Source organism: Arvicanthis niloticus, chromosome 5 (genome assembly GCF_011762505.2).
Source record: "Arvicanthis niloticus isolate mArvNil1 chromosome 5, mArvNil1.pat.X, whole genome shotgun sequence".
Classification (NCBI taxonomy): domain Eukaryota; kingdom Metazoa; phylum Chordata; class Mammalia; order Rodentia; family Muridae; genus Arvicanthis; species Arvicanthis niloticus.
This window is the reverse complement of record NC_047662.1, coordinates 47,215,412-47,228,489: the sequence shown is the minus strand read 5'-3', so window position 1 is coordinate 47,228,489 and position 13,078 is coordinate 47,215,412. Positions and strand designations below refer to the sequence as shown.

Here is a 13,078-nt window from a genome sequence, read left to right as displayed (position 1 = left end):
AAAAGAAGGCAGACTAGTGAGAGGAGGAGCTAAGAGCATGAAATATAGGATCAATATAAGATATATATTCATATATGTATATATATGAAAATGTCAAAACAGTTTATTTTGTTATCACTAAAAAGAATAATTTAGAAAATATATATGTGGAAAAGAAGGAAACTCACAAATTTTTAAAAGTCAGTAAAGTAAGACAAATTTAAAACAAGTAAAAATGGCAGAAGGGAAATTACTAGGACCAACGTGAGAACCAATTATACAGAAAAAGAAAAACAATATGAACATAAATTATATTAAAATCTGATTTTATGAGAGAAATAAAATTGATAAATGTGACAGTCAGGTGCAGATGTTACAGGAAGAACACTCTAACCTAGGTGTTTTAGATTTGTTCCAGTAATATACAGAGTTAGGTTCCCTAGCTCTTCCAGACAGATTAACTAGAAAAAAACAGAAGATACAAATGAACAATATTAGGAATTAGGTGACATTATTAAGTTATTAGAGAATATTAAATGACATTATAAAGTTATTAAAGGATGCTAAAAGACTATCAATGTGATTATAAATCCAACAATTTAGATTAAATTAACAATTTAAAAACACTTTGCCAATGTTCATGCAAAAAAATAGATGACCACAGTATCTTTACTCTATTAAAATTTTGAATTTATTGTTAAAAATTTCATCATGAAGAAAACTCCAGGCATAGATGATTGATTAATTCTATCAAATGTGACCACAAAAGTAATGATCATTTAATTCACTGTTAGAGGGACTGTGCAGGGCAGGGTCATCACAGCCATTACCCAGAGCAAAGGCATCATAAGAAAATGAAATGACACACCCTCATGCTCAGGAACAAGGACGAGACCATTTTACACAAATACTCAGCATGCTATTCATAACTATATTAAAAACACTACAAGTCATAAGCACAGGGATTTTGTCTCAGGAATAAAGTTTCAAGAATGATAACCAGTACAATTCACCATATTGACAAGCTTAAAAATAAGAGATATGAGCTATCCAATCATCTTAAAGACAGTAAAAGCATTTGGCAAAATCCATTCTTGATAAAAAAAAAAAAAAAGTTTACCAAATCATGGATATAAAGAACCTTCCCTGTTTTGGTCAGCGATATTTCCATAAAGCTCTCAGCTGGCACGCAGCCAGCAAGGGAAACGTCAGTGCCTTCCTGCACAAGCAGAAACAGCACAGGCCTCCACCTTCACCACTTCTACTTATTATCCCATAAACTCAACTTGCATTAAGTAATCTTCAACATATTTTCTATTCCTACATAATTGGTTCCCATTGTGATCTTAAGATAATTTTCTTTTCAATGTTGACTTCAATTTTACATTGGTATTATTTCCTCTACCTTTTAAAATAAGCATGCAAGACACAAAATGAAGAGAGTCATAGTAGAAAGAAAATAAAACTGTATTTATAAGTCATGTTTAATTATGTATGTCAGAGATATATTCCCAAGATGTCAGACGGGTATTTCTAAAACCTAGCTCTAGGTGTGGGCTCCCTGAGTGATGAGTGCATCGCAGGGAGGGCGTGGCTATTTGAGGCATTATAGGATGTTTAATGGCATCCCTAGCCTCTGTGCACAATATGCCAGGAGTATCTGTTCATTTTCATTGCCAACTCACTGAATCTCCAGCAATCAAAACTGTCTCCAGGAATTGTCGACCAGTTTTCTGCTAGGAAAATGTCTTTCCAGAAAATATAAGCCGGCATTATATCCCTACAAGTAGACTTGGGTTAATAACAGACGGGATAGTCATATTTAACTCCTGTTTAATTAAATATACTTATCTTATTTTACTGTGTGTGGGGTACATGTGGAGGGCAAACTTTTGCAAACTGGCTCTCTCCTTCTAACACGAGTTCCAGGGACTGAACTAAAGTTATCAAGTAGGACCAAGACATTTCACCAGCCCAATTTTCCTCCAGATCCCAAAGACTCGTGTGTTTCAATGAATGGCACTATTGGAGTAGGTGTGGCCTTGCTGGAGGTAGTGTGTCACTGAGAAACAGGCCTTGAGGTCTCAGATGCTTAAGCTACACCCAGTGTGACACACAGTCTCCTTCTGCTGCCTGTACATCAAGATGCAGAACTCTTAGCTCCTTCTCCAGCATCTTGTCTATCTGCATATCACCATGTTTCCCACCATGACAATAATAGACTAAAAATTTAAAATATAAGCTAGCCCCAAGTAAGTGTTTTCCTTTATAAGAGTTGCCATGGACATGGTGATTCTTCACATCAATAGAAACCCCAAGACAGTGTGTGTGTGTGTGTGTGTGTGTGTGTCACACACACACACATCTGCACAGGTCAGAGGACAGCTTTTGTTCCACCTTGTTGAGGCAAGGTCACTCTTCTTGTTGCTATACAGTGTGTTGTAGGCTACCTGGTCCAATGGCTACAGGGTAACTCTACTGTCCTGACCTCCCATGTATCTATAGGAATATTGGGTTTACAGATGCATGACACTATATACAGATTTATATGGGCTCAGGGCAGTGGCAAGTGCTTTTACCTCCTGAGCCATCTTTCTGGCTCTCAAGGTTTCACTCAAATGAGGCAGGTGGTAGTGTCACTATAAAGATGATGAATGCATGGGATTTGTTATTTTTAGAGGTCTGCCATAGTATCCAGTCTTCTGATTCCAAGTTCCTCCAAAAAAGCTGGATCTCTTTATCTGTTCTGATGTCACTAAGGTCTTAAGAAATCTGAACTGAAGTGGTTTTCCTAATCCCTAATTATGAGAGTTAATTCTCACATTAAAATGAATGGCTGACCAGTGACTGGCCCAACCTGAGACCATCCCATGGGCAGACACCAATCCTTGACACTATTAGTGATGCTATGATGTGCTTACAGACAGGAGCCTAGCATAACTGTCCTCTGGGAAGCTCTACCCAGCAACTGACTGAAACAGATGCAGACTTCCACAGCCAAACATTGGACAGAGGTCAGGAACCCATATGGAAGAGTTAGGGGAAAGACTGAAAGCTCTGAAGGAGCTGGCAACCCCACAGGAAAACCAACAGTGTCAACTAACCTGGACCCATGGGAGCTCCCAGAGACTGAGCCACCAACCAAAGAGCACATCCCAAGCTGGCCCGAGGCCCCTGGCACATATATAGCAGAGGGCTGCTTTGTCTGGCCTCAGTGGGAGCGGATGCACCTAATCCTGCAGAGACTTGATGCACCAAGGTAGGGGGATATAGAGGAGGATGGAGGGTTTGCCCCTCTGAGAGGGGAGACTGGAGGAGGCTACACTTGGGAGGCAAGTTAAACAAACAAACAAACAAACAAAACTGTAAAGCAGTGCATTATAGAGTTGATTTGTAAGTACGGTAGTGTAGCAGAGAGGCCAAGAACCGTAGGCATGCAGCTGTAAAGAGAAGCTATTTTGCCACAGGTCCTCTCTACCTGCTTCATAACAGTAGCCACATCTATGTTGATTTTCCCGGTGTGTACAATTCACAAATTGCACCTCAATATTTGGAAACTATATATAACAGAAAATTGTAGATAATGGGTTAAAATATAAATTTACCTTGGGGTGAAAAGCAAAGCACATTCCAGGAGCCTGTCGAGATATCAAGGCCTCGCCCTTCTTTTCCTTTTCGCCTCCCTTTTTGCTGATTGTAGTAGTGGTTCGCTTCAGTCGCATCAAATCTTTACGGAAAGAAATGTGCATGCACGTTTGTATTAATGTATGTATGTATGTATGTATGTATGTATGTATGTATGATGTATGTATGTATGTATGTATGTATGTATGTATGTTTTTCACCCAGAACTTTTAGTTCAACGTCTGACAATGGGCTTTTTTCTGTGTTTTACCATGACAATCCAGTCCTTTGCGAATGACCCACTTGGAGATCCTTCCATCGGCTGATATAGACACCAAGATTTCTCTTTTGTCATCCCCAGTAGTTCCTCTGTCTTGCTCTATCCATTGCACTTGCCAAACCGGTCCCAAATGTTTCTGAGGTGATTCACTAAAGCAGAGGAAGTTGCCAAATAAAAGTATTTAAATAATTTTTAAGACCTTGGAGTATAAGTGATTAAAAAAACAATCCCACAACAATCATTTTTTTCTACTCCTATAATGATGCTTTCAGGTGGGAGCAAGGCTTGGTCTTGGGAGTGATTAGGGTTGCTTTTACTATAGTAATAACGTATATCTTCACTTTAAGTTACTCTGAAGCCAGAAGCTGCAGGCCTCTGGTGGAATTAACACCTGCCACTTAACAGTAGAGGATTAATTGCTAGGGCTTTTCTCTCTCTTGCTCAGAAGCCTCACCTCTTGCTTATCAGCTAGGAAGGAAGTTTGGACCAATAAACTTTTATTGAGCCAGGAGAAGAGAGTCACTTGCAGAAGGGAAAACTTTTACACAAACAAATATGCATAAACTCACATACATTCATATACAAATCCATGCACACCCACTCATACAACTTCATGCAATCCAGCTGGGTCCAGCTACTTACTTATCTCATAATTACACACTTAAACACACACACACTTACATATGCATATATGGAGCAAAACCCAAGTGCCAGTGCAGAAAGGACTCACTTGTTCTGGATGAAAAATGAGCTACAATTTTTATTGCATAGAGAAAGAAAAAGCTTCTACCCTGTGTTGCTAAATAAATTAGACCCAAGTCTGTAAGAGAAAAGCTTTGTTCTCTTTAGTAAGACTAAGCCTGCCTTGCTGTTAAGAAGAGTCCTGCTCTGTCCCATGGTAAAGAGAAGCCTGCCTCCTGCTCTTTCTGCTCTCTCTGAAGCTTCTTCTTTGTCTGTCTTTCTCTCTGTATTCTGCATATTGCTCTCTTCTTCTGCTTTTGCCCTAATGTCTTCTTTATTTCTAAGGGAAAGTAAGAGGGGGAAAAATCTATTAGTCTATATGCTCTCTAAATTTCTAAGTTGCTTTCTTAATTTCTAAGTTACTCTACTCTGCTCTCTTTTTCCTCCTAATCTTGTTCTCTTCTTTTCCTATAATGCAATGTCATGTAATGGTCCTAGTTTTTTGTACCTTTTCTGGGAGAATAGAACACACGGTTTTCTCCAAGCATATATATATATATATATATATATATATATATATATATATATATATATTCACTAAAAGTTCAAACATAAATTCAAATCATAAGTTGAATAAGAAGTTTACAACAGAGATGTTTACATGTGCTTTCATTAAGAGTAATGATCTCGGTAGACAATTATCTGTCACTAGCTCCACAGGTTCATTGAGAGTTAAAAAAATCATAATTCTTGTGACTAAGTTCTTAGAATCTCTATTTTCCACTTTATGTATCCACTCTTTAAACATATGAATGAGTAACTTTATTTTTATAATTTCTTCTCCATTGTCCAAATCAATTAGTCTTTAGACTGTCATATTTCATTGTTATCCCTACAATTTTAGGATGGCCCACTGGCTTGCCTCTGAGATTTAAAAAATTAAAATGATCTCTCAGTATACTGACTTTTTCTCTTTGATGAATTGAGTGCGGTATTCTTATTATTCATCCTTTTGATAATTTTATATAAACTTTCCACTACAAGAGTTTTGAAGTAAAGGATAATTTTGAATATTCAGTAAAAAAGAAATTATGAGACATTTCCCAGAAACAAGCACCGGGGCCCATGCTGGCAAATCAAGGCAAATAACTTCAACAGTAAGAACCTCTGATTTAATAACTATACCCACTCTCTCTCTCTCTCTCTCTCTCTCTCTCTCTCTCTCTCTCTCTCTCTCTCTCTCTCTCTCTCTCCAGGGTTTCTCTGTGTAGTCCTGGCTGTCCTGGAACTCACTCTGTAGACCAGGCTGGCCTCCAACTCAGAAATCTGCCTGCCTCTGCCTCTGCCTCCCAAGTGCTGGGATTAAAGGCGTGCACCACCGCTGCCCGGCTATACCCAGTCTCAACTAAGCTTATCCTGATGCTACTGCAAACATGTGTGCTGCCATGTCTTAGCCACACTGAAGTCTGATCTAAAACACAACCAACCACTTAACTTATCTAAACTATCTTCTCTTTTTACCTGCCTGTGTTCTCCATGTAATTTATTCATCATCTCATTGTTTCTCAACTCTTCCCTGTACTGGTGTTACATGCTAAATATTTCATTATGACATAATGAGAATATGGAACAAAGCCTCCCCCTTTGCTCTCAAGACGATCATACAGAGGCTCAGAAAGATCTACCAGACTGTCTACTCACCAACGATCTGTGTAGTACGGAAAGCATCAAAACACAAAAGAAGAGAATGAAGTTTCCTAGAGGAGGTGATGTCAAAGCAATAGTCTAAGAATATTGGTAAACCACTAAGCCGAGATAAGTTTGTGGGTAAGGTAGGCAGAGGAGAGAAGAAGGAGGTAATAAGTATGAGGAAATTTACACACTTTGAAAACAATGGTATTACATTCTCAGTAACAACAGAATATTCACTTAAAAAACATTATTCTGATAAATGCTCCATTTATCAGTGGGGGAGGGAACCAGTATGCATTGCATTTTTTTTATCTCCTTTGTGGATTCTTACCTACTGTCCAGAACTGGAGTGTTGTGGCTGTTCTGCACATTATAAATTGCAACAGTGCCATTGTGGTAGCCAACTGCTAGCAGATTAGGTGAGCTGATTGAAAAGTCCACAGAAGTAACTCCATATGGACTCTGATAAATACGCTCTGGCCACTGTGGGGGGGAAATGTTCTATTACATTTTAAGCATTTTTACAGATTGCAGAAGGGCAGACTATGCTGGCAGCTGAGACTATCTTGTGCTGGTGAGGACATAAGAAGTTAGTTTGCCTTCAGTTACTCCGATGCATAGCTTCCAGTGCACACGGAAACAAACCTTCAAATAGTCACGTCCTTTACTTCATATAAATCCTTGGTCCTCAATAGCTTTATAAACACATCATGGACTTCTGCATCAGTTGTCACACTGGGGCAATCCTCTAGCAGGGATTAGTGTGACCAGTACGTCTTTTCCCCCTGACATAGGCACATAACAAGCTGCAGACAGATCATGCAGCTCTATCTTCTGGCATTTGTTTTAGAAACTTGGATTGTGTCAGTATTTCTACAAAGCAGATAGAAAAAAAATCCTCCACAGCTCTCTAAGCTACTTCTTTTTACAAATCTACCATGCCTAGACTAAATCCTTTCCTCTGCCTAATTACTAAGTGGACAAGGAGACAAGCTACTGATGAATTCCACCAGTCCTCCTGCATTTAATCCAGCATGTTCCTATTCATGTCAACCTGTGTCCAAGGGGACTGTAGCTACTCACAATGACTGTAACCATGGTGTATGCGCTTTTACTCTCCATGTTTTTGACTTCACATTTTACTTCCAAGTTTATATTAATATAAAGCTATATAGCAATAGCTATATTTAATTAAGAGTAGGGCTATTTAGTTAAAAGAGCATTATTATTCTTATTCTTTCTTCTTATAAAATTCATAGCATTATTACACTAGAAATCCAGGTAGCTAGATATCTAAATTGATAAACAACTGGCTTGACTCTGAGATTTCAATATTTCTTTTTTAGAAAAATATGATTATTTTCAGATTGTTAACTCCTTTTTCAGTAGCTGAGTGGAGTGCTATTCCTATTACTGACCCCCTGGATGACATATGTTGTTTTCAAAAGGTTTTCAATACAAACTCTTTTATACTTAGCTGTGATGACACAGTAAATAAAAGATAATTGAAATGTATTGTGTGGAGCCATAAATGATTTCCCTTTATCCCATGTTAAATAAGAACAAATTATAATGATTATGAATTTAAACAAAAGAAAACAATGAGGACAAGGTAGATGGTTCTGTTGGTAAAGTTCTTGCCTTTTCAAGTCTGAAGACCTAAATTCAATTCCCAGAAGCCATGGACAAACACGGGTTGCTGGTGGCATGTGTTTTTAATTGGTAGGCAGAGACAAGGGGATCTTGGGCTAGCTGGCCAGACTGACCCATTTACTTGATGAGCTCCAAGCCAAAGACTGAATAGCTCCAAGCCAGTGAAAGACCCTGACTCGGAAAAGCAAACTGTGACCCCGAGGTAACATCATCTAGGTCTGTGTGCTCTGACTTACACACACACATACACACACACACAAGTGCACATACATCTGCGTATGTGCACTTACACATATAAACACACATATGAAAGAAAAGAAAGTGAAAAGACTTGACTGATAAAATGGTCTAGACTTTGCTGAATTATTATTATTAATTTTTAAAGATTTATTTATTTATTTATTTATTTAATGTATATGAGTATACTGTCACTCTCTTCAGACATACCAGAAGATGGCATCAGATCCCATTACAGATGGTTGTGAGCCACCATGTGGTTTCTGGGAATTGAACTCAGGCCCTCTGGGAGGGCAGTCAATGCTCTTAACCACTGAGCCATCTCTCCAGTCCCTGGAATTATTACACACAAATAAACAGTGTACAACAACCCTGTCAACATTTAACTAAATAAAAAGATGCTTTTTCCTCTCTGGGTTACCATGGGGTTCTTTATTGACCAGCAGCAAGCCATTCCTCTCTTTTGTTCTCTAAATCCAAAGTTCCCATAGCCAACAGCCAAAAGGTCCTAAAAAACAAAACAAGACATTTCAGAGGATGACAGGAAACTGCAGCAAGTGCATGAAGATGCCTACTAATGAACTATTCAAAACTACTGGTAAAACAGAGGGCAAGCGCTGGAGCCGGGGCTGCAGCTCAGAGGTGGAGTGCTTGCTTAGTATGTAAAAGGTTCTGAGCTTAAAGTACACTAGATATCTATTTCAAAGATGCAGTTACTCCTGGGATGCTGTTTGGAATAGCTAGTTGGGAAATACCTTCTGAAGCATTTTGTAAAATGCAGAGCGTCAGCTTTGTTACTATATAAATATTCTCCTTTTAAAACAAATAAGCCAGCCTCTGGCTCCGTGTGTGCTTAACCTTTCTAATACTTCGACGCTTTAATACAGTTCTTCATGTTGTGGTGATCCCCAGCCATAAAATTACTTTCATTGCTACTTCATAACTATAAATTTGCCACTGTTATGAATCATAATGTAAATATCTGTGTTTTCTGATGGTCGATGGGGGTTGCAACCCACAAATTGAAAACCACTGCTCTAGTTTATCTGCCTCCAGATGACTTTGGGGATTCTCCTGCCAGATGTCTGCACCTCAATTCCGGCTGCTCCACTTCCTGTCTGGGTGAGGTTGGAGAAGTTTCTTATTATCATCATGCCTCAACATAGTGGATGGTCTGACTCATATAGATACGTTAGCACGAGGCTAGAGAGACAGATCAGCACTTATGAGCATGTACTACTCTTCCAGAGGACCTGAGATGGGTTCCCAGGACCCACATTGTGCTTACAAACACCTCTAACTCCAGCTGCAGTGGATCAGTAGCCTTTGTCTTTCTAGGACCTTGCACTCACAGGCACATATTTACAAACACACATACACATCATTTAAAAGAATAACAATAAAATCATAAGAAAATACTTTAAGTAGTTCCTGGTACATATGACTCTAATAATATTAATATGCATCTAGTAATATTAATAACATTACTACTAAGGGAGCTCACAAATGTTCTACATATTGGCATGATCACTGGATTAAGCATACCCTCCCAAATATGACTGCTTGGAGGAGAAGAATTTAGGTACATGACTTTCAGATAAATAAGCGAACCATACACTATTTTCTGGTATACTTCACATAATCCAACATAGATTTAGCGGATACCATGTGGCAAGCACACTCTTAAAATAAAGATGGTAATATGTTTATATGTAAGGATAAATATGTAACTACTTGCATTTTCTCCTTTTTCAAATATAAACTGTGTTCTGAGATATTTGAAAATCAGGTGTTACATAGCCAGGCAAAATTCTTTGGCTCAAGTCTGAACACACACACACACACACACACACACACACACACACACACACACACTATAATAAATAAGAATTTACAAAGCATTGTAACTTAAGTGCTAGGGTGGGATTGTTACAGCATTTGCTGACTTACTGGGTTCACTTTGTTCCAGGAAAGGCTGCTCACATTGAGGCCTTTAGTTAAGTCACAGGAGAAAGACCAGAGCCGCTCCAAATTAGCTGGTATTGTTGACTGTTCCGTGGTTATCTCAATCTCTAGTTCCATTTCCATCTCTTCTTCATCATCCTTCTTCGGCTCATCCTCTTCTACCTTTTGACTTTCCACTTGCAAATCTTCTTCAGGCTCTCCAGGTTCACGTTCTAAAGTTAAATCAGAGATGTCACTGTCCTCTGCACCTATAGGGTAGGGCCTGCCAAAGGCCTCAGGTAGTGTCTTTATCTGTCACTGACACTTACATTACACACCATTAGATCTACTGGAATACACAGCCAAATTGACAGGGTACCTGGGTGGTAACCCAAGCCTACTGAAACTTTCTGAGAACAGACTTGCTGATCACTCAGAGAATGGTCTAGAGTGGTACAGTTACATGCTGTTACTTTGAGAGTACAAAACAAACTTTGTGACATTCTTTTGGTTGGGATGGGGGTCAACAACTTTACCTTAGAAAGAACACCAGATCTCCTGTTGTTCTGGGATCCTTATGCATGTATGTGGGCATAGATAATCACAAACTCACATGCATGCAGTACCCACACATAACACATACACACACACACACACACAAACAGAGAGACAGAGACAGAAAGACAGAGATAGAGACAGACTGAGAGAGTCAGAGACTCAGAGAGAGAATATGTCAATTTATCTCATAACTTTAAATTTTAACTAAGGCAGAAGACTTGTGGTTTTTTTTCCCTCCACATTTAATTATTACCTTCTGATATGAAAATACCTTAGCAATTGCTCATATCTAACTTACAGTGTCCCAATCAACATCCATGAACTAGACCAATGTGATGCCTTGATAAATACCCCTAAATTGTGACTGTAGGGCTGTAGAACCACTGAAAATAAATGTTCACAGTTTGCTTGTTTGTTAAGCCCAATGGATATTTGGTGGGGCACAAAAATATGAGCTTATCAATAGTTACATATGTTTATTCACATATGAGGACTGTTGCTAGTCACAGTTCTGTACAGGATTTGTTAGAGTGTCTTACAGGTTGTGGTCCAGCTAGTCTAACAATGGCTGTCTACTGAGAATCCAGCAGTTGTTTAGTCCACAGGTTGTATGTCTCAGCTAGTCTTCAGTATTTGCCAGAATCCCAAAGAAGTGTGCTTTAATGCCAGTGAAGGAACAGACTTGCCAGTGAGAGTGAGAGGAAGTTGGCAGAGAGCAAAGCTTCCTTCTTCCATGTCCCTCATATAGGCTGCCAGCAGAAGGCGTTTCCACTTCTAAATGATTTAATCAAGAAAAATCCCTCACAGGTATATCCAGATGCTTAGGTTTTTGGTTAATTCCGGATGTGGTCAACTTGACAAACAGGAATAATCATCACAATGGTTAAACTTTATCAACACCTTGCCTGGACATTAAAATCATATAGGAGACTGCTGTCAGTCAGTCAGTCTGTCTGAACATTTCCAAGGATGTTTAACTTCAGATCATCTTGAATGTGAGCAGCACCATCCCTTGGGCTGAAAAGAACAAAACAGAAACTCTGCTTCCTATGTAAGCAGTCCCAGCCACGTGCTACTGCTGCTGTGAACTCTGCTATGTCTTCTGGCCATGATGGGCAGTATCTTCTTAAACAGTAAGCCAAAAGTTAAATCCTTTCTTCTGTAAGTCCTTTTGGCAGGTGTTTTGTCATGGCAACAAGAGAAGTAACTAATCCCACTATGAAGCTGTAGCCAGAAGAGCCACTACAATTGAAATCACTACCGGGAAAGGCTTATAATAATGCACTCTTTAAGATCCATTATCTTTGTACACAAGCCAAACACATGAGTTGAATGAGAGATGTGCTGGGAGCCATCCTGCCTGCTTACTTAAAGCCCTTGATCGTGGTGCTAATCTACACCCTCTGAGGAAGGTGCAGCTGCCTTTGGTTTGTTGTTTCTGTCACCCACAATTTACGTGAGAATCCACTCTTGTGTAGTACAGCCCATGGGTTTTGAGAAAAGTGACTGACATGCATTTCCCATTACAATATTGTTCACAATAGTCTCGCTGTCCTGAAAGCCTCTGTTCAGCCTCTTTATCCCTCAATGTGCCCTCACCCTTGACAATTGTTCTTCTTCTTCCCATTGTCTACACAGTTTCACCTTTCTAAGGATGTCTTACAGCTGGAATCACAGCTTGTGCCGTTTTCAGATTGTGTTTGTTTACAAAGCAATATGCTTGCAGGCTCCCACCATGTCTAGCCACAACTTGATGACTCAGCACTGAACAATAGCTGTGCCCCAGTCTATCCATTTACCTAGTAATGGAAATTTTGTTGACTTTCAAATTTGAGGAATGATGGGAAAAGTTCCCATGAACACTGTGTACAGAGCTTCTTGATGAGTGTGGTTATAAATTGCCTGCTCAACAGAGTACCTACCGGGGTGTGCTGTTAGGATTTACAGTAAGAGTATGCTTAATTTTATAACTGTCAAGCTGTCTTGCAGACTGACTGGACATACCAGTGTGCATTCCCACCAGCCATGAGTAAGCTCTTGTCCCATATCTTCACCAGCATCTGCCATGGCCATGTGTCTGAGATCCAGATATTCTAATGGGAACGTTGGGGTACCTACTTCATGGTTGTTTTAATTTGTAATTCCCCAATGATGTGTTAAATTTTGCTGTGTGATACTGTCCTTGGAGAGATCTCTCCATATCTTTTACTGATTTTGAGTCACGACTTTGCTATGGTAGACCAAGCAGTTTAAACCCCCTTTTGTTTGTTTTGTTGTTTATTTTTATGGTTATGGGTGTTTTGCTGTTTGGGCAGCACATGTATGCTGGGGCTTTTGGAAGCCAGAAGGCATCAGACCTGGACTAGAGTTTCAGATAGTTGTGAGCTACCATATAGGTGCTGGAAATCAATGCAAATCTGGGCCCTTTGG

The 13,078-nt window shown here is 39.3% G+C and overlaps 1 protein-coding gene across 7 annotated transcripts in view; it reads right to left on the bottom strand.

The window, feature by feature from the left end:
• Dnai4 (dynein axonemal intermediate chain 4) overlaps positions 1 to 13,078 on the bottom strand; it is a 77,394-nt gene that overhangs the window by 18,501 nt on the left and 45,815 nt on the right. For all 7 annotated transcript variants that reach the window (XR_013110560.1, XR_013110561.1, XM_076934567.1 and 4 more), the window contains 5 exons: positions 10,097 to 10,323; positions 8,568 to 8,654; positions 6,588 to 6,739; positions 3,875 to 4,032; positions 3,585 to 3,706 (listed from right to left, as the gene is read on the bottom strand). Coding sequence is in view for 5 of the 7 variants with exons in the window: in XM_076934567.1 (XP_076790682.1) it covers positions 3,585 to 3,706; positions 3,875 to 4,032; positions 6,588 to 6,739; positions 8,568 to 8,654; positions 10,097 to 10,323 (746 nt within the window). In the remaining 2 variants the exon portion in view is untranslated. The remainder of the gene's footprint in view (positions 1 to 3,584; positions 3,707 to 3,874; positions 4,033 to 6,587; positions 6,740 to 8,567; positions 8,655 to 10,096; positions 10,324 to 13,078) is intronic.